At 44.8% G+C, this 26075-nt stretch overlaps 1 protein-coding gene across 16 annotated transcripts in view; it reads right to left on the reverse strand.

Annotated features, from left to right (window-relative positions):
* Positions 1 to 26075, reverse strand: part of CACNA1D (calcium voltage-gated channel subunit alpha1 D) — a 317150-nt gene that overhangs the window by 93056 nt on the left and 198019 nt on the right. For all 16 annotated transcript variants that reach the window (XM_079115648.1, XM_079115636.1, XM_079115644.1 and 13 more), the window contains exon 9: positions 12457 to 12626. In XM_079115648.1, the coding sequence (XP_078971774.1) occupies positions 12457 to 12626 (170 nt within the window). The remainder of the gene's footprint in view (positions 1 to 12456; positions 12627 to 26075) is intronic.

Genomic DNA, 26075 nt, shown 5'->3' on the forward strand with positions numbered 1-26075 from the left:
CAGTGAGTCTGCATGTTGTGTGGGCCCGAGTCCAGGCTGCACCCAGGGTGAGGATCCTTCTGCTCTCCAAGCAGATTCTGTCCTCAGGGGCAGAAAGGAAGGTGCCTGAAGAGCAGGTGTGCAAATTAGCCACATGCAAGTTTAACCCCACATTTGTGACTCAACTTCTGAGTCTTCATTTCCTTGTCTATAAAATGGGGAGCACCTATCTCATGGGCTGTAGGCAGAACTGATTCGGGTGAGGCATAAAGAGAGCCGGGTCCTCAGCACTGGGTAATCACAAGTGTTAACTCCAAAGAACATCTCAGAAAAGCTCTCCTGGAGCTCCCCGCAAGCAAAGTGACCTCCCTGACCACTGCACAGAAGCACCTAATACTAACAGTCTTCCATCTGAATCAGCTTTGGCCACCACGCTTGGTTTACGTATTTTGTCTTCAAATGAGTGATTGTCTAACTCAGCCTGTCGTAGAACAGCAACTTCTCCTGTCATCATTATTTCACACCTACAGAGCCACAGGCATGTAATAAATACATCTATTCCAGAATTTTGTTGTCAAAGTTAGAGGAGGAGTGGAAGGGGAAAGAGGAGGACATGAATAGTGACTGCCTGTGCTACAACTGAGCTACCTCATTTGGTCCTGGAACCAGACCTTTGATCTAGTGCCTCGATTTGAACAGAGGAACCAAGTATGGACAGAGGCCCTGGCAGTCTTATGATTGGCTCCAGCCTCTGGATTCCTAACACAGGACAGGCAGGCAAGCTCCTTTTGTGAAGTATTGAAAAAATTAGGCCCAGTGGTAAACCAAAGACCTTGTTTGTATATTAAAACACTTTACCCTTCACTTGTACTGGCCATTTTTTTTTTAATTGGGGGGTGGGGGGGGCAGGTACCAGGGATTGAACTCAGGGGCACTCGACCACTGAACCACAGGGTCTGAGTTGTTGAACACCGCACTTCTGCTGAGGCTGGCTTTGAACTTGTGATCCTCCTGCCTCAGTCTTCTGAGCAGCTGGGATTACAGGTATGCACCATCATGCCCAGCTCATTTTTTTTTAACATGAATAAACTAATATGACTTTTGCTTCATTTCACTCCAACAGGATTTCATCTACATATTTAAAAATCAGGAGAAAAGAATCATTAACTGTTAGTACTTCAAAGGGCTTCTGAGAGCACAGGAGATGAGCTTTGTGATTTCAAAGACTACAGAATTGACCAACTTGCCATAGGACACACAGCTACTTTAGAAGCGAGAGCCTCCCTGATTTCCATCCAGCATGCTTTGTATCATGCCATGCCATCCCTGAGGTTTCGGCAGGCACTTAAATACGCTGGTGTAGTTTTTGGTGTTGGTATATACTTTAAATTCCACGAATCAAAAAGTTCCAAAGTCAAGCAAGTCTGTGACCCATCAGTGTTGTTTTACCATTCGGATGGCCTTCATTAACCCTTGGACACCTGGCACAAAAGCAGATCATATCCAGATCACCCCAACGAATGGGGACAGTACAAGTAACAAGCTATACTGGTGACTATTAGAATTTTATGCAAATAAGAACATAGAATCATAAAAATCCATGTAAGAAAACCACAGGCAAACTTCTGAAACAGATGCTCCTGTACCAGCTGCCAAAGCATCATGACTGTCCCATGCAGGGAGATTATTCTGTCCCCTCCAGCAGAGATTCTATGTTAATTGATGGCAAGTGACTAGGCCTCATTAGGGTGCAGAAAGACCCTCTCAAACCCCCCCCCCCCCCCAGTCACCAGCAAGGGTCAGGCCTTCCGGGAGAAGGACGCTAGGATCATAAGAGTGGGGTGGGAAGCTGCAAGTCCTTTTCTCTGACATACTCCAGGGAACTTGAGAGCAGTGTTGGGGAAGTTTCTTTCTTTCTATAAACTAAAAACCTCTTTTCAGCAAATCTGGGTGAAATCAAGCATTAGGATAAGCCTGTTACCTGTAATGGGGTGCTGACTTGCACTGCTATTTGCTTGCTGAAAGTCTGGAAAAGCATGTGCTTTGTAATCTAATCTAAGCACTGGGATCTGGGGAGAGCTCCAGGGTATACCCTTAGGCTTCTAGAGTGTGGGCACACTGAGGAGGATCCTACGGGCTGCTGTGGGGAAGGAGATGGTGCCTACAGCGGTCCAGCATATCCTGGACTGCAGACGTGTTCTCAAGATCTACGTGGCGTGGGTAGCCTGGGCCAGCCTCCTCTTGAATCACTCTGTAGCTGTGGGTCACAGGTTTCTCTGTAAGATCTTGTGCTGGGCCTGGATGTCATTGTGTGCACTGCCACAATGAAATAACCTTCTTTCTCAGGCTAGCAAAATAAATGGCATCTTCACCAGTGTACAGAGATTTCTCCACCTACTCTCATTCCAAAGGACAATTCTCAACCAAATCTTCCTGGCTTGTGAATTCCAAGGCAAGTCATCACACAGAGAAAGTGAATAAGACTATGATTGGATCCAAGCAGGCAGCCTCAAAAGAATGTTCACCTTTAACAAGCATTTCAAATTTCCAGAACAACTTCCTTCTGTGATGGAGGCTAATGAGGTCAAAGACACTAGAAGAGACGTCAGGAGAGCTTGCAGTGTGTCATCAGGCGACAGAGGCAAAGTGCCTTTTTCACCTGTACTTAGTTACCTATCTGTAGAATGAGCTGCAGGACAATATCATCTCTAAGATCCATCGACTTCTTACCTGCTATAATTGGAAGAAAGCAGAAATACCCATGAGCTGTCTGGTGTTACTACCCACAACTGGGGGTTTCCCTTGCATTCGCTTAGCTCTGCAAGAAGACAAGGAACAAAGAGACAAGAAATACTGTGAAGCCGCTGCCCAGTACCCTTGGGAAGAGTCCTGCAGCCTGCTCAGGGAAAACTGACTCCAAGTTCCCTCCAGCCAAATGCCCCAGGGAATGGAGCTAAGCACCAGAAGGAGCAGCTCCCAGAGAACTCAGTCATCCCCAGGAGGCCCTGGAGCCTCTAGTACGGCAGCCCAATGGGAAGACTTGTCACAAGGCAAACTGAATGCAGGGCCCCCAGCCTCCTTCTGAGGACTGCCACAGCAGCAGCCTCAGTCACTGATGTCCTGGGTTTCCAAGTCCCACTCATCTGTTCTTCTCCCTAAGACAGGCTTTCTTGCATACTAAGGGATTTCTTTTAGCATTTCCTCCTAAAGCCTAACTTTCCCTTCAGAGAAAGGAAGGGGCAACAGCTGAGGTCGGATAACTGAGCAGTGGCAAATTTGGGTTGTCTTCTCAGGAGGCAAAGTTTAATGCCAAGATCTCATGTTTTCATCTTATTTTCATGACAAGCATAATGTAACATGCCTGCCAAACTCAAAAGGACCTGGACATCCCCTGAAGGCATTTTCACATGCTGGTGGTTACACATAGCTGACACAGGGTAACAGACTCTCATTGCTGTAAGGCAGTCAGATTCTTCTTGGAGAAAGTGGGTCAAGGCCAGATCAAGGTTTCCAGGTCTACAGCAAGAACTGTATCCAGACAACAATGCTTTCTGCGTGACTAGTGACCAGGGCAGCACAATAGCCATACAAAGGTCCTGCTCCATTGTCACCAGCAGGGTCAGGGTCCAATCAATTGAAGTTCAGACCCCAAAATAAAGTTAGTTTCCTGAAAATATTAGTCTGTGTCCTCTCCCTGAACATCTCAGGAAACTAATGGAGATGCCACAAGAATTCTTAAAAAGTCACAAGGTCTAATCTCAGCCTTCCCTTGGAAGGGTGAGTCCAAGGACTGGTTTCATTTCTTCTGGGAAAAGGAACCACTCAGCTCATTTTTAGTAACCAACCCAGAGCTATATTCTAAGTTAGTCTTTAAAGACATTTTTCTTATGTCCATGACAATATCTCCTGCTTAATTAAAGCCCATCTTCCTTACAGAAGCCCTCGGGAGCTATTAACAAGTCCGCCTTCTGTACAGAAGCCCCTTGTAAACACTACAGCAGAGTGAGCCAGCCCATGACCATCCTTAACTCACCGTCCTGCGCCAGTCAAAGCTCCTCCCCCTCATCTCAGGGCCACAATAGCGTCTGACAATTCCCCCATTCCTTTCCTCTTTCAGGCCTTCTGATGAAACCAGGACTCTAGTGTAGTCCTTAAGACACCATCCATGGGTTATTCCAGTTCACTTCCCTTAATCTCTGAGCTCAGCAATCCCACAGGTAGCAGAAGCTTGCTCGCTCTCTCTCTCTCTCTCACACACACACACACACACACACAAAACAAAAACAGTGTAACATGTCCTTCTGCTTCCCAAGCAGCTGGTTTTGTATCCCTGCAGTCTGAATCTTCTCAAGCACTCTTCTTTCCAAACAGGGTCCCAGGTGGCAGCACTAGGCTGACCTTGTTAGTAGCCTAGGTAAAGCTTTGCACTGTTGTCCAGCCATAGTGGTGACCTGGGCAGAGCAGGGCAGGGGGGCCAGCTGCTGGCATAAATGCCTGCACAGTGATGGTCCTGACTGCTCAGCCCAGGGTTTCTGATGAGGGGTATGGGCAACATTGTTTTAGGACATGGTCTGAAATGTAATTGTTTTCCACACAAACCTATTCTCACTTGCAAAGGCCAAGTGCCCAAAAATCTTTGCATCTATTTTTAACTTCACTCTTGAAGCTGCCACCACTATTTTAGCATGGTCCTGGGAAAAACAGTCAGAGATTAGAAGACCAAGAAGTCACTTGAAATATGTAGCCTGGAAAAAAAAAAATCAATCAAATGATATTATTGGAATTTCTAAACAGTTCAAATTTTAAAACATCATTTTGGGAAAAGTGTTTTAAAAGTCTGTCTTCCAGTCTAAGAATATTCATGCCAAATGAAATTTTCTGAGTTCAGTCAGCTGCTTCTTTGAAAGGTACAGTTCAAACAGAAAGAAAACTGCAATGGCATCTTGGTAAGGACACACATTTTAGGGAAAGACAAGAAAATGGAATGACCAAGTTTCAAAGAAATCAAGCAATTAAAATATAGGCATCTGCCAAACACACCGCAAGGCACATGCATTTCACACAATGCCTATGTGCAGGGAAAAGGCACCAGATATGTTGGACAAAGAGTCTTCTGAGGAGAAAGTTCAATCTCAGTAATTTACCGTGATCTTTAGCCCTGCGTTGGCGAAAGCAGCAAAACTTCCTTTTCTTCTTATCCTCTTTTAGCAAGTCCGCCACTGTGACCCCTTCAGGTTGAACACAGGCAATTTCATTACCATCCAGCAGAGGGCAGCAAGAGCAATGCAAACAAGGGGCATGCAGCCAGTCCCACGCCAGCCCAGGGGTGGCCTCACAAGAGATACTGACCTCTGACATGCACCTGACACCTCCCTCCCCCTACATAGAAATCTACATACAGTTCAGGGCCTAAAGGGACAGGGGCAATGTACTTGCTATAGCTACTATACAAACACTTATCTTCAAGAAACTATAAATGACAAATGACAAAAGAACCCACTTTAGACAAAGGCTTCTCATGTTTGGTGGTCCATCAACTGTTAGAGAAGAGACATTTCGAGGGAAGGCGAGTACCCTGAGTACTGGCCAGCAGTATGATTCCAACTAGTCCTGCTATGGGGGACAGGATAGGTGGAAATGGAAAAGGTGGGTTCTGGATTCTCACAGCCTAGGTCTAATCCAGAACTCCCACTTACTGCCTGCTGAATGAGGACAGGTTACCTAATTTTGCTAATCCTTAGTTTCCTCACCTGTAAAATGTTAAGTTTGACACATGTACTTCATGAGGTTGTTTTAAGAAGCAAATGGTAGATAAGGTAATATGAGCAACATGCTTGGTTTTGGCAAACTGTGGCCAACCATAATTATTATTATTACTACAACTCTCCTATGGCCATGAGGTCACAAGAAAAATGATTCTGAGATCTCTAAACTCTTGCAATTCTTTATTCCACGAGCACATCGTATTGTCTAATCTTTGAAGTAGAGACCATGTGCTCCAGGCAGGGGAACTATAGAGGCAATTCTGAACATCAGGAGCCGGCAAGGGTGAGGGGAGATAGGCATAGACTACTGGTAGGCTGACTACACTTCTAAAATGGGCGTCCTCATTATAAACCCCTTTCTCCTAACCCACATGTCCAACAAGAACATCAATATGAGCGTGTATACACAGGAGCATATACTCATGGGGGTTAATAGTGGTTAGCATGTAGATTGTGGCTGAATTTGCAGTTCAAACCCCCAGCTTAGCCACTTGACAGCCATGTGGACTTGGAAAGCTACTTAGCATTTCTTTGTGCTTTAGTTTCCTCATCTGCTATGTGAGAAATAAGAATCCATATGCCCATGACCCTTCAAACAGTCTCTAACACATAGGAAGCACCTGATAAATGCTAGTTATTATTCTGTGTCCTTTCCTGCAACAAATAACAGTGCTCATATAAGTGACAAATGCTATGCTTGATGGCTGCCACACAATGGAGAGCAGAAACACACCCTATGCCTGCCCCCATGGAGTTCAGGGTCTTGTGACTAAAAAACATTAATCAGACCATCACACAAATAAATCCCAAATGGCAACTCTGATCACTGCATGAAGTCACATGATGTAGAATCCATAGTCCTTATAATGTTCAATTCTTTTTTTAAATTTTTTAGTTGTAGATGGACACGATACCTTTATTTTATTTATTTTTATGTGGTGCTGAGGATCAAACCCAGCACCTTACGCATGCTAGGCAAGCATTCTACCACTGAGCCGCAATCACAGCCCCTAATGTTCAATTCTTATAATGCCAGTCAAATTCTTATAATGGCAAGTCATTGAAAAATAGCCAAAATTTTGCTTTAAAAACATGGGAAGATGGCTATGGAACACAGTTCAGGGTATCTGAACTGTGGTGGAAACTGTCAGCATAGAGTCTCCGCAAAATCCTACCTTCTTATGTGCAGAAAGTCATGTGTGAAAACAAGAGGCCCCCGACTGCTAAGCCTGGCTCCCTCCAAGGAGAAGGAAGAAAGAATTTTATTGCTTTACATGCATTGCTATTATATGAGTTCTTTTCAGAGGGAAAATATTACTTTTGTAATTATAATATGTCAAAAATAAACAAACAAAAACCACCTTAACTCCACAGGGACTCCACACACCTGGTTGGAGTGCAGCTCCTCCACATCTCCAAGTGGGGCAGTGGGCCCTCAGCTCACCTCCCTAAGCTATCATGAGGCTTCAGGCAATGGAAGAGGTGAAGGTGCCTTTACACACAATGACTCCTTTATACCACCCCAGTGGAGATGGTGTGCTGGGGCATCAGGCTGCTCCGAGCACCAGCCAGTGCCTGGCTGCTAAGGTCCTCCTTGGTCAGCCTTCCCAGTCCCACTGCCGGCAGCCTCGCCAGTGAAGCCAGGTGACCAACCTAGATATATGTTTACCGTAGGTCTCTCTAACTGCCCCTGTTTGCTTTACAGCTTTTCATTCAGTGTGTTCAATTCTGAACTTGAGCCCCTTAGGTAGTTTGTGACAAAACCATTTTATAAGTCAAAAAATTTTTTAAATACAATCTTTTAAGAGAGAACCAGCAAACTGCTATGCCTTGCACTTGCAAAGAGCTTCCATCCCTGGTTTTATGCCCACATCTGAAGCAAACACTGCAGGAAAAGGCACCTGGGTGCCAATAGGCAAAAGGCAGGCTCTAGGGCCACCTTGTGTACTGAGTCCTGAGACTGGCAGAGGCCACCCTGAGAGCCTCTAAGGCCACAGAGGAAGCAGCAGATGAACAGGCACTCCCTGTGGGCAACGTGAGAGCTTCAGGTATCCCATCCTTTCTTTGGACATCAAGTATTGTTAATATTTCTTACAATATTGGGGGGATGCAGTGTTAGGAATTTTTTTGGGGGGGTCAGAAATTTAGAATAAGCTCTTTAAAATGATTTCATTACTTTAATGCTATTTTTTTAAAAGACTAATCACTGACAATGAGAAGAGTTTAAAATAGAATTTGAGGCTTCCAGATTTTAATGGCCCTACACACACTCCATTGTTAACTCAGAAGCAGCTGCATACATCTAAAAAATCACTGTGAGAGTTGGCAGAGTTTCTTAAGAAACTTGAAGCTCAGCAAAAAGTTAAATAAATTATCCTTGAAAATTCCCCAAATGCTCAGGAACCAATTCCCAAGGGAATTTTGTCCATTCAATTAATTGTGTAGCACTAGCTCTCTTAATAACAAATTTACAGAATTGACATTTTAAATAGTCCAAGAATGCATAAAATAATGCTCCTTGTCACTAGAGTCATCAGAAAGCTCAGTTAAGGACCTGATTGCCTCTCCTTTCCTCTCAAGTAAGTCCTCAGGTCTGTGGGATGTTTAGTCACTGATATCATTCATGACAGAGGAGTTCCTGGTCTAAGCCACACATGCAACCCTCCAGGGAGCTTAAAACAAAAGAGCCATCCCTGACTTCTGCCCCAGAATGAAGGAGAGGCCTGGGGTGGTGTGTGGCACCAGGAAGGCTCCAGCTCCCCAGGCGACTGTAATATGCAGCCAGAGATGGGCAACACAGATGCAGTAAGTGACATTTAGCAGAACAGGGAGGAGATAATACAAGCACGTCTCTGAATACTTGATTTGACTCTGTTCCCTGGCAGTAAGCAGTGAAAAACTGGCAATGGCTTTCAAGAGCCATTTCAGAAGTGACCAAGTCAGCAGGTTTGTTTTTCATCAATACTTGAAAACATTACAATTTCTGGGAAGAAAAGTATGGAGCAACAAGTCCTTAAAAGGAGTCCTCACCCTGAGGTTGCTCAGAGGTCTAGTAGAATCTTCAAGAATACTCGGCTAGGTCAAACTTTCCTGGAGTCTGATGACAACAGCAGCAGCATATTTTGCCACAGTTATGGCAATGCCTGCCTGTTACTGAACATCTAATTCTCTCAACAGTTCCTTAGGTAGTTATCTTTATCTCCTTGCAACCAAGAAAATGGAACTCCAAGATGTTGGGTAATTTTACTATCACTAAAGTCCAAATTCCATGTCACAAAACTCAGCCAGTTCCAGAGAAAGGGCATTCCACAAGCCTATGCCTCTTGTGAGTGCACCGTTATCTGTTGTGAATAACTTCCTATACCTCCCTTTGCTCATCTAGGCTGAGGCTCAGCCACCAGGAAGGTTGCTTCTCACGCTGTCACAGAACTCCTCACCGTCTGGGAGGAAACTGCCCAACCCATACCCAAGACCCAGCTGAAAAGGGCCATTAGCCAAAGCAGAATCTTAAACCAGTAAGAAGTCAGGAAGACCAGGCAGTGTACCATCCCTTTTCCCAGAGATAACACAGGAGCAAGACTGGGGTGAAAGGCACATGGGGGTGAATCTCACACACCCTGGGAGGGTGCTGACACTCAAACAAGGGCACCAGCAACACCCTTGTTTCAACTGCCTGATAATTAGAGGCCTGGCACGTGCAAGGGTTAGGACTACAAATAACCCTTGCTCCTTATAGTTTTCTGGGTGTGACAGGAAGAAAACAGCTGGCAGACCTGGGAAGCCCCCAGGGAAACCCCATCAGCACTGACGTCCCCAGAAGTCCTGGCCTTACGGAGGTCTATATCCAGGGAGGCTCCTCTCTTCCTCATCAGGAGACTTGGGGTCCTCAAGTCAGATCTCAACATGCTTCCCACAGCCTAGGATTTGTACATTTCTAACCCTGATCACTGAGGCTCTGGCAAAATAACAACCTGGGAAGCATCGCGCACCATGAGCCTCACTCTGCAAGAAACCCCAGCAGCTGGCAAAAGGCTCATCAAAGAACAAGGGTATGGCCAAAGAAATATTTGCAGTTCTAGATCAAATTGTTAAGCTAGTTAATCATTTTGAGTCACACATCATTGTGCACAGCAGAAACCACAGTGCTGCTGTTCTGAAGACACACTGCAGCTTTATGGGCTTGCAAGTCCCAGTTATGGTTAATTATGAAGACCTGCAACTTTCAAATGACTTAGAAATACTATCAACGAAAGAAAGAAAGTAATGCACTTAGGGTTTTGAATATTTGTTAATTTCCACACCTTCTTTGTCCCATTTCCTCAGCTCAAACCCCCTCCACCCGACCTTCTATAGCTAAAGGATGCCTATCCCTCAAAGCTCAGTGAGAGGCTTTCCCACATTTCCAACCACCCACCCACCCATGCCAGCATCACTGAGGCTTCTGGGTTCACATAGCAGACTACTATTGGTCCTTGATTGTGGTGACACCGTCTACCTTTAGTCCTATAATAAACCATTGCCTTCTCCATCTTCCCTCCATGGCAACTTCTCTGAAAGGCAAAAGCATTGCTTTGGTCATTCCATGGGCAGGTTCTTTTTTTTTTTTTTTTTTTTTTTTTGGTACTGGGGATTGAACCCAGGGCCTTGTGCTTGCAAGGCAAGCACTCTACCAACTGAGCTATATCCCCAGCCCCATGGGTAGGTTCTTTACAGACAGTGGCAGGAAATGCTAGACTCAGACTACCCTCAAGACTACCAGAAAACATGACCTCAGTCCAAAGAAAATACTTCTCAAGCCACTGACCCTGAAAACAATTCTACCACAACTCACATTAGCAGCACTCAAATCTAGACCACTATTTCTAGAAGGGGAGCAATAAAGAGATGATAAGGCTATCAGCACACAGGATGGCCTCACTTGGCTCCCATGGGATACATCTAAACCAGCAAAGAAAGGTGCTCTTCTGAAAAAAGAGGGACAACACTTTCTCTGGAGTGGGCAAAGTAGCTGAAGCAGGTAGCTGGCGGGCCTCCCCAGGTCAGGACCAAGCTGCAGTCTGTAAATGAAAGAAGGCTGCATAGGCATCCCCAAGCTTCACTTAGACGGCTTGTTGCCAGCAATACTGCAGGTGCAGAAGCACTGCAAAGGCCAAAGGGTTCAGGTTGGCTCAGTTACCCCAGGAGAGCTGTGCTGAAGATATGCCCACACTCTTCTTACATCTAGTCACCTAGATGGAAGAAGACACATCACTGAATTTGGAACTCAAATGTTCATTTATCCACTCTGATCTGGTATTCAATATATACAATCAGCTCTAAAAATCCTCCCAGACTCCTGGAAGCTGTTTCCTAATCCTCAGGGGTTGAAGCCCTGGCCTCTTCCTGAGCCTCAGTAGATGCAGAGAGGGGAGCAGAGGAGGTGGCTAGGACTCTGCTGACCCCCCATCAGCACGCAGGTTTTATTCAGTAGTAGGAATCTGGGATAACACCAAACCCTCTCTGACAGCATAGGCTCAGAGTCCCAGACTAGAAAAAACATAAAGAAGATCTCAGTCAAGAGTCCTTTCAGCGAGGGTTTCTACATGCTGCTTCCTGCAGAAGAGGCACAAATCTGTCTCTCCCACTCTTCCCACTGTGGTTCACCCTGACCTTCATATCCTCTGTGCTCCAACCTAAGCAAGGGCCCATCCTATCCTCCCTGAGCCTGGCTGCTTCTATTCATCCTTTAAGACCTAGGTCAAATGTCCCGGCCCTATGCTAGATCCTCCTCCCAGTTCCTGTAGGACATTTATCTCCTTGAGTGCCCAGGGGCTCTGGCTCCTTCCACTGCATTTATTTGTGAGCAGGCCTTTCCCTTCTAGAAAGGGAAAAAAACTATGACACCCAAGAGGTTCTGCTCAGTTAGGGACTATCTCAGCATCTTTTGCAAGGTACTACTGAACTCAGTTTTCTATGCCTCTCAAAGGACATGGACCTTTGAAGTATGCTCTCAATCGTTACTTTCAACTACCTTGGATTTGAAACAAATCACAAGCATTGTAGTCAATCCACTGCTGGATTTCAATTTTTACCTTTGCCCGAGCAAGAGCATGTATGCGAAAAAAGTATATAGTAAAGGAGACACTGTGGTTGACAATAGCAATTAATTGCAGTGGTTGACTGGCTATCAGGCCTTGCCTCCTGCAGAAAGCACTTCAGGGCACCTACTGTCACAGTGTGGGGTTCCAGGCAGGGGGACTGTGGAACAGGCCTCTTAACAACTGCCTGGCACAATGAACTGGTTTCTTCCCTGTCTGATGTCAACATTCAGCTTTGTATAGATATCACAGGTGGGAGCCACTCCAGGCAACACGAGTGTCAAAGGGTACCCTGCTCTTCAAATCCTTGTCCGATGATACTACTCATTGCAGGTAAGAAAGGCCAGGATGAATGTGCGTCTCACCACTCCATGCCCATGCAAAAATGGGCTCACCAAATTCCTGAGGTCCACAAGGTAATTGTTTGACCCTTTTCAACTACAAAGGCACCTTAGTAAACACACATCTAAACCCCAAACCTCAGGCAGAAACCCAAAAGTGACATAAACACACTTCTTCCCTCTGATTTGTGCAGGCAGTGGCTGGGAGAAGGCCATCCCATGCACAGACTGGTCAGAGGCAGGGAGGGCCTACTGCAGGTCGGTCTAGCCAGGAGCAAGAAAGGCAACACCTACTATTTCGTTTGCCTTCCTCTCCGCCCTCCTCTTCATTCTCAGGATCAATATCTTCTGCCTGGGTGATCCAATCCAAGTAGCCCTTGAGATCCTCCTCCAGTTGCTGTTTCTCCCGGAGTTTCTGGAAATCTCCCCGTGCTTTAGCCTTCTCTCTTTCCTTTGAGAATTCTCTGAGGGAAGCAAAGAGAACAAGCACCTGTTAGGACATCCTTAGGGACCTATGTCATGAGCTGTCTGCCCTGCTGCACAATGGCCTTGTGGCAGGACACACAGTGCTGAGCACAGCCACATGAGCACAGCAATGGAGCCACACACGGTACAGGACAGAAGACAGTGTCTCCCTAAGCAAGGCTGTGAGGGTCAGAGTAGCAGAGACCACACCAACACACATGCATCATTTGTTATTCAGGATGATAGTGATCCTAAGGAACCCAGGCCAGAAATGCCATGTGCTATTATGGCAGACCTCTGACACCCTCCCACCAGGGGTCTCACCTCAGAGATGACCTCCTTTCCCAGAGCTTCCTCTGATACCTGGCATTGCACTTCAAAGAGAAGGGACACCAGTAGGCCAAGCTGAGGCCAAAGAGAGTACCTGGTTTAGGGCTTCAATATTTTTGGACAAAACTTTGCATTTATAATGTGTGCTGACCCTTTTGTCCAAACTGAGAAAACTGCCAGGGGAGCAGTTGCTCCCCACCACCTGCAGCTTTAGATCAGAACAGTGGACAGGGTCCAGGTGGACCCCACTTGCAACCTAGTTCTTCCTTCCCATCAAGAATTTGAGTACTTGTGAAGCCCTACTATTTTTTTCTTAACCCTTGACTCTCAGCATGGTCTTCCTGCAAAAGTTTTCCTGTAGGAGGTGAAGAAGTAATACAATTTGTTGCCCATTTATGGGAACACCTAACCCGGAAGGTCTTTGGCAGGCATGCAAATGTTCCAACTGTTTGCTGTTTACTCTGCCTTCCATGTCTACAACCCTATATCTATATAAGTATATGAAACTCCACACTTGCTCAGGCAAATCAGAGTGAGGTGGACAATTACCCATTTTTTATATATAAAGAACCATCTGCGTTTCCAACTGTGAGTTGTTACAGGCACCAAAATATGTAAGTTAATGGATTTAGGAAGTACAATTAAAAAGCTGCTAGAAAAGCAGGTGAGGTTAAGGCAGGGAAGTTTCTGCAACACGGATCTCAAGATTCTGACACAGTTACCATGCCTTCCTGTCCACTTGCCTTCCAATTCAAAGCCAGCACATCTCCCTTTCAGGGACTTGCTAACTGATAAAAAAGGAAGTGACCTGCTTTCATCAAACTAAACCCCTCTTCTCTCTCTTTGCAACCTTGCCTTAAACTCTAGTTCAAGAGGCTGAACAGACACTTGAACACCCAGCGATGCCCATACTTCAGGTAAGAAACTAAAATCTTTTCCAAGGTGCCATTCTCTGCTCACAATGAGAAAGGATCCTACTCACCCCACCATTTGGACTCCCAGACCTATCCCTTGTCGGGCTATTCCATCTCCACTCTACCCTCTGGGAAGTGAGGAAGAAAGGAAGGCTGTGGGTGTCCTGCAGGCATCTCACAGATGTCTGGCACCAGGCAGTGGCTGAGAAGGTGAGCAGACAGATACTCTGACCTCCCCCACAAAGGCACTCCTTCCTCCCAGGGAGGATACCTTTCTGTCTCAAAAACAGAAGGGACTTGGAGGGCAACATCTTGCTGCTCATACGAATCACACCTGGAGAATGGTCTGGGTTTTCTAGACCTCCTGGGCTTCCCAAGACACATGAAATGCATAAGTCAGCTCTGGCAGAGCTCACCCAATGATTCTGAATTTGAAAATGTCATATTCAACCCAAACTCACATCTCTAGGCAACAGCAAGAAGACTGAGTATGTCATGTATCCACAGGACCATTTGTTATATAATCTGTTTTCTTAAATTCATTGCAAAGAACAGGTATGTCCTCAATTCTATTATTTACCAAGAAGTATCTCAGCACAAATCTTGTTCATGTTTTGATTCTGAACTTAACGTACTAAATGTAGAGGATTATATATACAAATAAGGTATTCTTATTTTGGATTCATAGCTGATTCAAGTTCTTGGAAAAACTGACAAAGATAGTGAAAGAGTTAACCCTGTGAAGCTTGAAGACTTTATAAAATGAAATTTTGCTGTCATATTTTAGGTACTTGTTTACATTAGAACTATGAAAATTCCTCTCTAAAAAGCTGCATCACTGTTGCACATCCTAGGCTATTAGGTGAGCATAAGTAAAACCCTACTAGCTACAAAAATTTCTGAGAATAGAAACTGTTTCAAGTCCTGTATATGGCCCATTTATTTAAATGATGGACACATGCCTATAATCCTAGCAACTTGGGTGACTGAGGCAGGAAGGTTCCAAATTCAAGCACAGCTTCAGAAACTTAAAGAGGCTCTCAGCAAATTAGTAAGATCTCATTTAAAAAAAAAAAAAAAAAGTCTGGGGATGTAGCTTAATGGTACCAAGAAATAATTAAAAAATAAATCAAAACCATATGAAAGTTCATCTGGCAAAGCTGTTTATAAAGAACCTCTTACCTTTCAGAATGGCCTATACCTAGCAGGCAGGTAACATTTACTGATTTGGACAGAACTGAGATCCATATGGCACCAATCCATTGCCTAAAAGGCAGGGTAGAGGAGGTGGGGTTTGTGTGATAAACCTAATGCCCCTTGGCCATCCTAGACCACTTAGGGCTCTAAGTCTGAAGGTCAGATTCTCTGAGCTTTCATTTTTCACCTGAAAATTTGATACAATAATACCTGTTCTACTGTTTCACAAAGGTTAAGTAAGTCCTATTCAGTAAGATGGTATTTCAAAATGCACAAAGCTTGGTAGGTACAAATGTGAAGATCAAATGAATAATGTTTAGTTGTTAAATCTGGGTGTAAGAGAGAAATTGAAAAGGTAACTGGAAGACCTTTCTCAAATACCAAAGGGAGAAAACTGGGAAAAGCTTTGAATGGGTTCTCAGCTACCATGATCCTACCAGAAATGAGAGATGGTTGGAAGGATGCATGGGATCCTGGGGCTCACAGTGACTCATAAGTCAGTATACCCACATTAATCCTGCACAACTCTTTGTTCAGTTGCAAACAACCCATTTCCACCACAATAAACTTTCTGTTCCCACCTCAAGCCTACTGCATCTTCTATCAACCTCAGTGGATGATGAAAAAAAAGGTACTCCATTTTACATAGAATCTCATCATCTTCTAAGAAATTCATTATTAAAGAGAATAACTATCACTATTGCAAACATTTATTTGCAAAAGGTATTAGTAGAAATGATCAGACATTTGTGAGTGATTCAAAAATCCAAAAACTGTTACATGCTAGAAGTCTACTTATCCTGGATCAGAATGTGTTTGGTTCTGGTGTGTCTGGCTGACAGAAAATTCACATAAGAAGTGTTTGGACAAAACTGTGCAAATTGTGTACTTCCCTTGCACGTGAAAGAAGGGAAATTAAGAAACACACATATTCTGTAGTATCTATCTAAAGTACAAAGCAGAAAACGAAAGGTGAGGACCAACAGGGTAGAAGGAAAAAAGGCTGGAGGGACACTGCTAAGTCTATCTTTTTCCATGGTTTTGACTTCAGTAACTATGTTAATGTCCTTCAAATTAAAGATTTCTCAATCATATCAACAAGGATGAGATGGACAGAAAATACCCATAAACTAAAAGTGGACTGAAACAAATGAATCTGACAGTATCTTAAATGAATACCATAATCATCCTGAAGGGAAAAGACAAAACTAATTCAAGTGGCTTACAAACTTTGGTGCACTGTCTTGGGTGGGATTGGAATAATGGAAGAACAGTGAACAAATGCTGAGCTCTTTTAAGTTGTTCTGTTTTTTGGTTTTGGTAGTGATAGGGATGAGACAATCTGAAACTATTTCAGATGTATAATAGGATTTAACAGATGAGTAAATGTGCTACTGTTGTTGAGAACCAGAGTTCTCACTGTGGAAAGAGGGACAGAGAAACACAGACTGAAGGAAGCCTAGAAATCTGACTGGTGGACTGGAATTGGAGGTAGAGCTGTGAACTCAGGATTTGTAAATGCTGAAGGCCCCATACCTGATTTTTAAAAAGACATTTATACATGAGTATATGGGTTGATATGAGTATGTGTCCAAGTATAGACATGCATATGCCCTAGTTCTGTCTGTTCAAAGAACCTAGAGTCAAGGCACCCCAGCAGATATGAGCATACCTGGTCTCTCCTAACATTTCTCATTAAAAGAACCAGTGGTCTTTGGAAAAATGGCTGATTCCAGGGTTGGGCAAGGTAGGGACCAGATGAAGAAAATAAGCAAGTGCTCAAAAACAAAAACATGCCGGACAGATGCCAGAAGCTCTGGGAGTGACTCCCCTGAGAAATCTAAGAAAACTTGAGCACCAAAACAACTAAGAATAGCAGTGGATTATAAAATACTTCTCAAAAACCTGTCTGTATCCCTTATAGATAGCAAATACAAGAGAAAATGAGATATTACAAATGAAAACATAAATGAGATAATAGGTGAATCAGGATTACAGGTCTAAGGATTGTTCTCTGTGCTCTTCTTATGTCTACAACTTCTCTGTGTTTGAAATTATTATTATAGAGAAAAATGTTTAGAACATGTAACTATACTAATCAACTGCAAATGTATGCTGCTGTACATCTATTTTGGCTTACCAGTTAGATTGGAAGTCCATTTCTTGTTGTATTTCTTTCCAATGCCTCTGTCTCCCCCATGGTACCCAATTCAAACAGATATGGAAGATGACTATACAAAAACCAAAAACACACAACAAAATGGGACCTACTCCTTAAGAGGCCAAGAATATGACCCTGCAGGACAGAGCACCCACAATTACTGGGATCATCCAGAAGCACAAAGCAGGGTGTCCAAGTCCAGACATGCCCTCTGGTGCAGCCTCCACCTCCAGCCTGACATTCTCCTTATCAATCAATACAAGCCTCATGTGGCAGATTTCCTATAGAGACAGGAAATCTCTATAGTGGTTTGGAAATCTTCCTTTTCATCTCCTTTTCAAGAAGCAATCACTAAGTAAGGAATCTCCCTGCAGCTCAACAGGATAACTACTCTGTCTTCCACAAGCCAGCTGGCATGCACCTCACCCACTGAGGCTGCTGGAGCAGAGTGTTTGATCAGGTTGTGCCTCCCTCTCTGCTCCAGATGACTGCTGCAGACCTGAACTTCATCTTGGTGGTGTCCTGCTCCAAAATGACTCCTGGTTCCTCACCACAGCCTTCAAGAATTAAGGTCAAATGCCATCCAAATGCACCTCTGTCTGCAGAAGTCCATGCACCTTAGCAGCCTCATCCCGTCTTTGAATTCCAGCTCACCTTTCAAGACCCAGCTCAAGTCTCACATTTTTGGTGATGCATTCCCTAGTTACCATGTCCAAATGAGACAGGGGCAAAGGACAGGTAGTCAGCATAGATAGTGAATGGTTGCATTGGAAAGATGGGGGCTAATTATCAAAGAAAAGGAAATGGGATGCTAACACCTCCAGAGTACTTCCCCCTCTCAACCAGCTGCTAACGCCTCCAGGGAATCACTCCTCCCGGGAATCACTCCTCCCAACACAAGGAGTTGCTAACGAGGACCCCCCCTGGGCTGCTCTTTTCCTGCCTTTGTGCACCTAGGATAGAAAGAGGAGGTGGGAGCAGAAAAGGAAATCTGAGATCTATAAAGGGGTATGACACACCTCCTCTCCCACGGATACCCAGCTCTGGTATCCTTCTCTCTGGAGCTCGCGCGCTCTCTCTCTCTCTCTTGCTTTCTACATTTGCCTTGGCATTTCTTGGGTGTTTAATCTTCAGTGCTTGGGGAATGAACAAGGACCTGATCCTGACTTCCAAAACCGGTATCACAAAGAGGTTTTGCTCACCACTGAATCACCAGAATGTACTAACCTAGGATATGTGCAAGTCCCCTCCCACAATGTTGCCTTCATAACAAAGCCCAGCTCAGAGCCTTCACCCATCCTCACTGAGGAATGCCTCCTGGGAGGGAAGGATGGCTACCACCTTCAAATACAGAAACAGACTCAGAGGGGTTGGGCATACAAGCCCACCTTGCTTCTGAGTTCCCCTAAATACCATAACAGGGACACTCAGGGTAGGGGGCAATGGTAGAAGGCAGATGCATAGGAGTAGGGGTGAGAACCAGAAATAGGTTAGAGTTAGCTTGGGAAGAGCCTTAAATACAAAACCAAGGAACTTGGATTGCTTCCTTGTAGGAAACAAGGAACAGCAAAGTTTGAAAGGTGAGTGTCACTACCAGCTTGGTTTTATAGGTGTGATGCATGATGACAAGGTCAAAGTAAGGAGAAAATGGTGGTGGAGAGGCCAGAATATGTTCAGTAAACACTGGAGATGGACTGGATTTAACACCCATAAAAATATGGTGAAAAAAAGTAAGTTTTCATAAAATCTCCAATTTTGTTACACTATGATCTGAAAAAGCACTGAAGAGGCTTGTTATTGATGACCCAACCATCTCCAGTCTATGGTCACTGTCACCTCTGCCTTTTTCATGTGAGCATCCTAGGTCTGATACACCAATGTTGTCATCTCAGGATGGACCTTCCTTCCCAGGGCCAGGTGAGGCTCCATCTGCCATGTGAATGTTCCTTGTCTAGCTGCTCGGGAAGGAATGACAGGGCAAGCTGGATGGTGAAGAGAAATTTAAATGTAAAGAGGACATTTCTAATAGTTCAGGCTTTTCAAAGATGAGTGAGTTAGCTCAGGCAGCTGCAACCTCCCCACAGGGGTGAAGACGGGGACCTTAGGCAGAGGTGGACTAATGCCTCACAGAGAAGCTGCAGTGCAGGATGCGCTCATCTCTCTTTGCCAGGCCACAGGTATCCCCTCTGCCCACTCCAGCAAGCACTCTGACATACTACCCTGTGCCATGTTCAACTGCATGGTGGTACCCACCTCCCACCTTCCCCATAACTCAGACGGGAAAGCAGGAAGATTGATGGCTGTGAATTGGTCCCTTCTTCCCTTTTGCTCCTTTACCTGGTCAGCAATCTGGTACCTCTTAGATCTGGCAGACAAAGTCTGGGGGCATCAACACTTAAGAAGCCCAAGGACTGAGTGCACTCAGGAGAAATGGCTGAGGGGGTGCTGACTACAGCACATGGTCCTGATACTCAGAGGCCCTTGAAGAGCCCGTTAGATGGGAAAGATGAACACAAGAGAACAAACAAGAGCCTCTAAAACCAGAGCAGCCTGAGCCCATGGCCCCTTAAGCAGTCCTTCACCCATGACTGCACCAACCCTGCGTTCCAGCTGATAACCAACAGCAGCTTTAGCAGAACTGGAAGCTGCACGGCTATGGGAAGTGACATGGGTTTCTACAGGAGTGCCATGTCCCCTCTAATAGTAACAGAAGTAAACCTCTCATTTAGATTTTTATTGAGTGTCTTCAAAGTGTCTTTGTATTCTCAGTGTGGCCAGGCAGTACCAGGCATTTCATGTCCATCTCATAAAGGCCAACACTGAGACGAAACGAGGTGATGTAACTAGTCCCACATCAGATGTCCAGGCAACAGTATAACAGGCTACCAACAGGTGCCCACTCAAGCGCCCTTTCCATGGGCCTGCTGACTTCATGTCTTCCTGGACCAAAGGGAAGAGATGCACAAATGGAAACGCACGGCTCAGGACCAGGGAGGGCGGACGAGGTCAGAAAGCATCCCTTTCTTTTTCACATTCTGATTTTCTTCCACAGTACCAACTTGGGAATTGAGGAAATCAACAGCACCCCTTCCGCTCATCTCCCAACTGCTCTTTCTTATTCCTCCTAAGAAGTGACCACTCCAGGGAGACTCCCTCCCTCCCAGGAACCGAGATGGAGGCCCCACGCCTGGGTACATGCCCCATGCTCTACAGAGACTCAATCCCCAAACCCTGATGTTACCGGGATTTCTGGGCCCTGGACATGCTGAGCTCTGGAAGCTCTGGCTCAGTCAATGTTACTAGCAAGAGAGCACTTAGCAGGCATCGCACCATGGCACACAAATGAAAGTGCAGATCAAATGTGACAGCCACAAATGCAAAAGGATAACACGCAGTTTGCTCTGCTGAGTTTTATTTCTCAAATGCCCCCTAAAATAAATGAACAACTAAAATCATCTTCATTTAGATATGGGGTTTGTTCTTGGTCTGCAATGCTGTTTGTTTTAACCAGGCTTGCGTAAATAAAATCGAGGCAAACTAAACACTTTGATATCTCTACACACGCTTACCAGCCCTCCAATGAGCAGGGCTGACGGAATCACAGGGAATCTAGAGTTCTGGTAAAACAAACTCACAAAAAAGAAAAAACCCAAAACAAAGGCAACATTTATAAAGGCAAAGAAGGGAAAAATTGAAGAAGTAACTCAATGATTTTTATCAGTGGGGGCCAGTCTTCCTTAGACCTAAATTATCTCTCTGTACAGACATATAGGAAATGAAACAGAATGAAAAAGTAATGTAGTTCAAAAAGCATCCCTATATTTAAGCCAAATTTTTAAGAAAGTACACAGGTTCAAGGAAACTATGTATTTGGTTTAAAAAGAAAAACAGTAGTAATGTTGCTCCATAAAAATAAATTAAGAAATTATTTTTTATTCAGTGGTTCTAACTTAGCTCAGTTTAGTTCGGAGTTCATCAAAATCACTGTCTTTGTTCCATTCTAATCACCAAAGGGTGCTCTGTCTGCATGAGGCAAACAGGTCAGGATGGGGTTGGGGCCCAGGACTGCAGTACTAAGTCCAAAAGATCTGCTCTTTATAGATAATGTCTGTGGAAAGACAAAGCTAACCTGTGACAGCATTCTTTATTGGCCACTATAAGGTACTGATCCCATGAAGCAGGTGGGAAATTCTAGCAGTCCAAAGGGAGAAGAGATAAAGGGGGGCCCTTGTTTACATGGTAAATATACTGAGGAAAAGGTTTTACAATCACATTTGTAATCACTGAACCATATCATAGCTGTTCTTCAGGAACTTGTTGCTGAACTGAACCCCACAGTGAGTGCTTCTGTAAAGGGATTCAGTGCCTTGTGATTCTTTTCTGTTTGCTAGAGTTTTGGTGTGGTACGAGATTTTCTTTTAAAGTAATCCTCCCTTTTTCACCTCCTTCAATGCTTTCACTGACATAAAGAGCCTTGTGAAAATGTTTGAAATAGAAAACTGTACCCATCTTTTGGGAAGATGAACCATTTCCCAAGCTTTTAACAAGTGGGTTTGATTATTTGTCATGAAGAGAACCCAGGAGTCAGTAGCTGAGCCACCCTGCACAGGCCAGGATGGAACACTGGGGATAGAGAGGGAGTGGTCCATGCACCAGCTGTCTGGGCACATCTCTCCTCTGCCTCCTTTCTGAACTCTTCCTCCTTGAAAACTACTCCAACTATCCTAGGACAACTCATTTCCCCAAGTCATGAAGCTCTCCTCAGGCTCTAAGACATTGTGGGTGGCGTTTGCCACCTACCCTTCAGCAGTGTTTCCAGATGCCAAGCCTCTGGGTTAGGGCAAGATGTGAGGACATTTCTTTGACATCCTTAGAGTCCTCTGGATTAGTGTTGCCTTTGTAGAATTTATTAAACAGCCCTAAAATTGGTTAACATTCTCTTGCACACATCAGACTATAAGTTCCATGAAGAAGGGGTAGTGTCTGTCTACTGCTATTTATCACAAACCCGGACCACTGGTAGTTGCTCATTAAGAACTGGATAAAAAAAAATACTTTTATAAATACAAGTTTCACATTAATGATGGCCAAATGAAAGATGGGGACATTTAAGTTCTGCATTGGATGTATCTGGCCACAAGTAGCCATGCAACTTTCCCTCACTTGAAAACTATACTCTATAGTGTCATTAAAAATAATTCTTAAAAAAAGCAGGAGGCCAGTACAAGTCTAAAATATAGAGATACAGAAATAAAGTATCTCAGGCATCATAGAGTAAAATATGCTTTCCTTTTACTACCTTTCCTTGTTCAAGGACAGAAGCATTTCTCTGTCTTTGAAGAGTTAGTTTCCATGGTTACCAAAGACATCCCAATTTTTCTAGCAAAAATATTCTCCCAATGACAAGAATCCATGCAGGTTGCATGCTAAAAGTAAAGACTTTTGTTTTAAGAGGCAGTCTTCAAAAACCCAAGTTCCCGTGTCTGACATCACTTTCTCTGAATTATATCACTCAACCAGATGAGCCAAATCAGTATTATCACACATTTATATGATTGGCTTAAAATACTGCTACTTAAGAAGTCACTTAAGAAACATACCTCACTAGATCGATCCATTAGATACCCGTTTTTAAAGAAAAATAAAGTGAGTACCTGAAGGGTGGCAGGGCCATTAAAAATAAATATGTCTGAAGGCACCAGCACCCCCAGGACACATCCAACTTAGGCACCAGTACAGCATGTTGTACAAAGGCCCTGATCAGGCTGCCTGCCACGGACTGATGGCTGGATCTTTGCGCATTTAGAGAGCTGCTGGGAGCTCCAAGTGCAGGTGAGCAACGTGAACCCAAGGAGGAGGCAGGAATTGAGGCCACCTATGGGGGTGTTTCCAAAGCAATACCTGTAGGAAATTCAGCCTAAATTCTACCCACTGGCCATGTAAAAGGTAAACTACCTGGTAAGCTGCACTGAAAGACCATTTCTCCCTTTTAGGAAGAGCTCCCACTGCAAGACAGGATTGGTGGGAAGTACCCTCTCTGAGGTCCCGGGCACAGCTGAGAGAACAAGGGCAAGAACATCGTATTACAGGGGAGGCCTAGGGATTCCAGAAGATCCACCCTCCAGGAACAGGGCTTAAAAGGACTACTAGAGCCACAGTGTGACCTGTTCATAAGCAGATTTATAGGAAAAAGAAACCAATTTCTCTGAAGCCTCATATTCCTCTGTTCCACTCTGCTTTTGGTAATTAGTTTGGGGAAGAGAAGAAACCTGACAGCATAATGAATACAACAGTGCAGGGTGTATCAGCAAGGCCATCTAGGCAGACAGGATGCCACAGGGTCCTCTCCCCAGACACAGAAGGAGCTTCCAAAAGACGAGCAAAGCACTTGGGCTCTGGAGACAGATCTACATTTAATTATTAGCTTCACTACTTACTACTTGTGTAACTTTGAGGAAAGATTTCCTCATCTGCAAAACTATAGCAAAGAACTCTCACTTCACTAAAATAATGGAGAAGATTGAATAAAAAAGTACCTAATGCAGTGCTTAGATATAATCCTAGTTGCCATATTAATTATGATTATAAAAAATAATCCTCTCACACAATTCATACTCCAGATCATCCAGACTTTCCATCAAAATGCACATCTCTCGCCTCATCTGAAATGCACGGACCACAACTATCTCTCAGATCTATGCCTTCTTTCACATCTCCACCTCTGTACCCCAGCTCAGGCCCACATCACCACACCTGCCTCCCACCCTGGGAGGCATCAATGTGACCTTCCACATGCAGTTTTCTGCCATCACCTGACTTCAAACACTTCAGAGCTTACTGAGAAAACCCTGCTCCTTTGGTGGGCATTCCCAGCTGCACCTCTACTCTTCGTCCTACCACTAGCCAGCCAAGTGCTTTCACCCTCATAAACACTGACCCCAAAAGCACGGGGCACCAGCCCCTGCTCTTCTTGCCAGCAGTTGGAAAGTGCCCTTTCTTTTCCATCCTTACAAATCAGCTGGAGCCTGGCTTCCTCTTTTGTAGTCGTCCCTAACCTGCCAACCTTCCACTGTACTCCTAGGCATACCCCAGGTATACAGATTAGATGCTAAAATATTCTTGACTGATAGCCAAAGCTGCTGGACTCCACAAGAGGGCCCTGGAATTCCTTGGCATGTCTCTGTGGACATGCTGATAAGTAACAGCAGAGGATTCAAGGACAGGATGGTTAAGCCTGTGGGGACAGCTTCCCTCTGGACAGGTAGGGTGCCATCACCTGCTGCGTTAGAATCCTTCAGATGGAGCCAAAGTCTCCAAGATTCAAATGCTGAAAAGCCCCAGATGCTTTGAGGCTTCAAAGGTTCCAGCAGACAACTTAAACAAAGATTTATTTTTAAGCAGAATTTCAAGGGAATGATAAAGTTCCGAGTGGATTAATGTTTTATCCTTGAATCCAAACAAAAGTGTTATGACAATCAGACTTGAAGAAATTAGGTTAATGCACCAGTGCCTCCCCAAATTGTAGAAGATGTGGAGACTGGAAAGAAATGCTAACAAGTGAATGTGTCGACTACAAATAAGTCTTTTCCTACTTGCAGGAACCTCCTCCTAGGAGGAGCCCACAACCAGGTTCATGCAGAGTATCCCTCACATTTGAAAAGTCCTTTCAGTTTAAAAAAATCCCTCTGCATTCACGTCTTTCCTTGGTTTTCAGGAGAGCTCTATAGGAAAAAATCACAAGCACAGGACCCTACCAACATTAGGAATGAGAGAACCTTGGCGTGGAGAAGTGAAGTATAATGCCCAAAAGTCACATCTTCAGGAAGTAAGGCACCAGGAATGGAGCCAGGACTCCTGAGCTCTGACTCGGTGCTGTGCAGGAACCAATAACCAGTTTCTGATAGAAATCTCCTCAGCCCAAGGTGTCACTGCAAACCAGACCAACACAGGGATCACAGCCACAGGCACTCCTCACCTAGCAGGCGGGCCCCGAGACCCTTGCACTGAAAGAGCCAATGCCCCAGGATGTGCGCTGAGAATGAGGTTTCCAATGAACACCTCCACACCCTCAGCTGGGTGAGTCCAGACCACAGCTTCTGGACATCACCACAGACAAGTGAGCCAGGGTCTCCGATGTCTTTGCCTGCTGCCTGGCCTCCAAGCACAGCACCATCTCAGTATTCATCTGAACTTGCTTGTTGCTGACCCAGCCTTCCCTCCATTCTTCATCCCTTCCCGTGCCCCCTGGGAATGCTGTTGCATCCTCTTCAAGAGGGTCCCACAACCCCCTTGCTTCATGATCCTCAGGTCCCTTCATACCCTGCCTACCTTCATACCCAGCCTCCGAACTTTTCTGTTCCTTTTTATGTTTAGGCCAATGTTCCCTAATCCTGCTATGAAAAACCAAATGAAAACCCCTTCTATTGAGGGTGGTACCAGTGGGCTATGCGCCCTTCTCCCTTTCTTGGTATCATCTTCCACTAATCTGCAGAACTGAAGGTTCTGATCCCTGGCTCCCAGCCTTCCTCTCCATCCCAAGTTCTCCTGCCATTCTGGGACAACTGCCTTTAACTGACCTCAAACCCCTGTCTTTTCAATCCCTTGGCATTATACGGATGACCATCTCTTCTGTGCAGATTCAGCCATCCAATTCCACTGTCACATGCTGAATTTTATCACCTCCCAACAAACTCACCCATGAATTCAAGCCTTCTGCTCTCTGATCATGGCAGTCTCTCACCAAAGTCGAACTGTTCCATCATTTCCACCCCAAATATTTTTAACTTTTCCAAAATTGGCTGGCCTGCTGACAACTCCATCCCCACCCCTCAATCTGTTAGGACTCT

Source organism: Sciurus vulgaris, assembly GCF_902686455.1.
Source record: "Sciurus vulgaris genome assembly, chromosome: 16".
Lineage (NCBI taxonomy): Eukaryota > Metazoa > Chordata > Mammalia > Rodentia > Sciuridae > Sciurus > Sciurus vulgaris.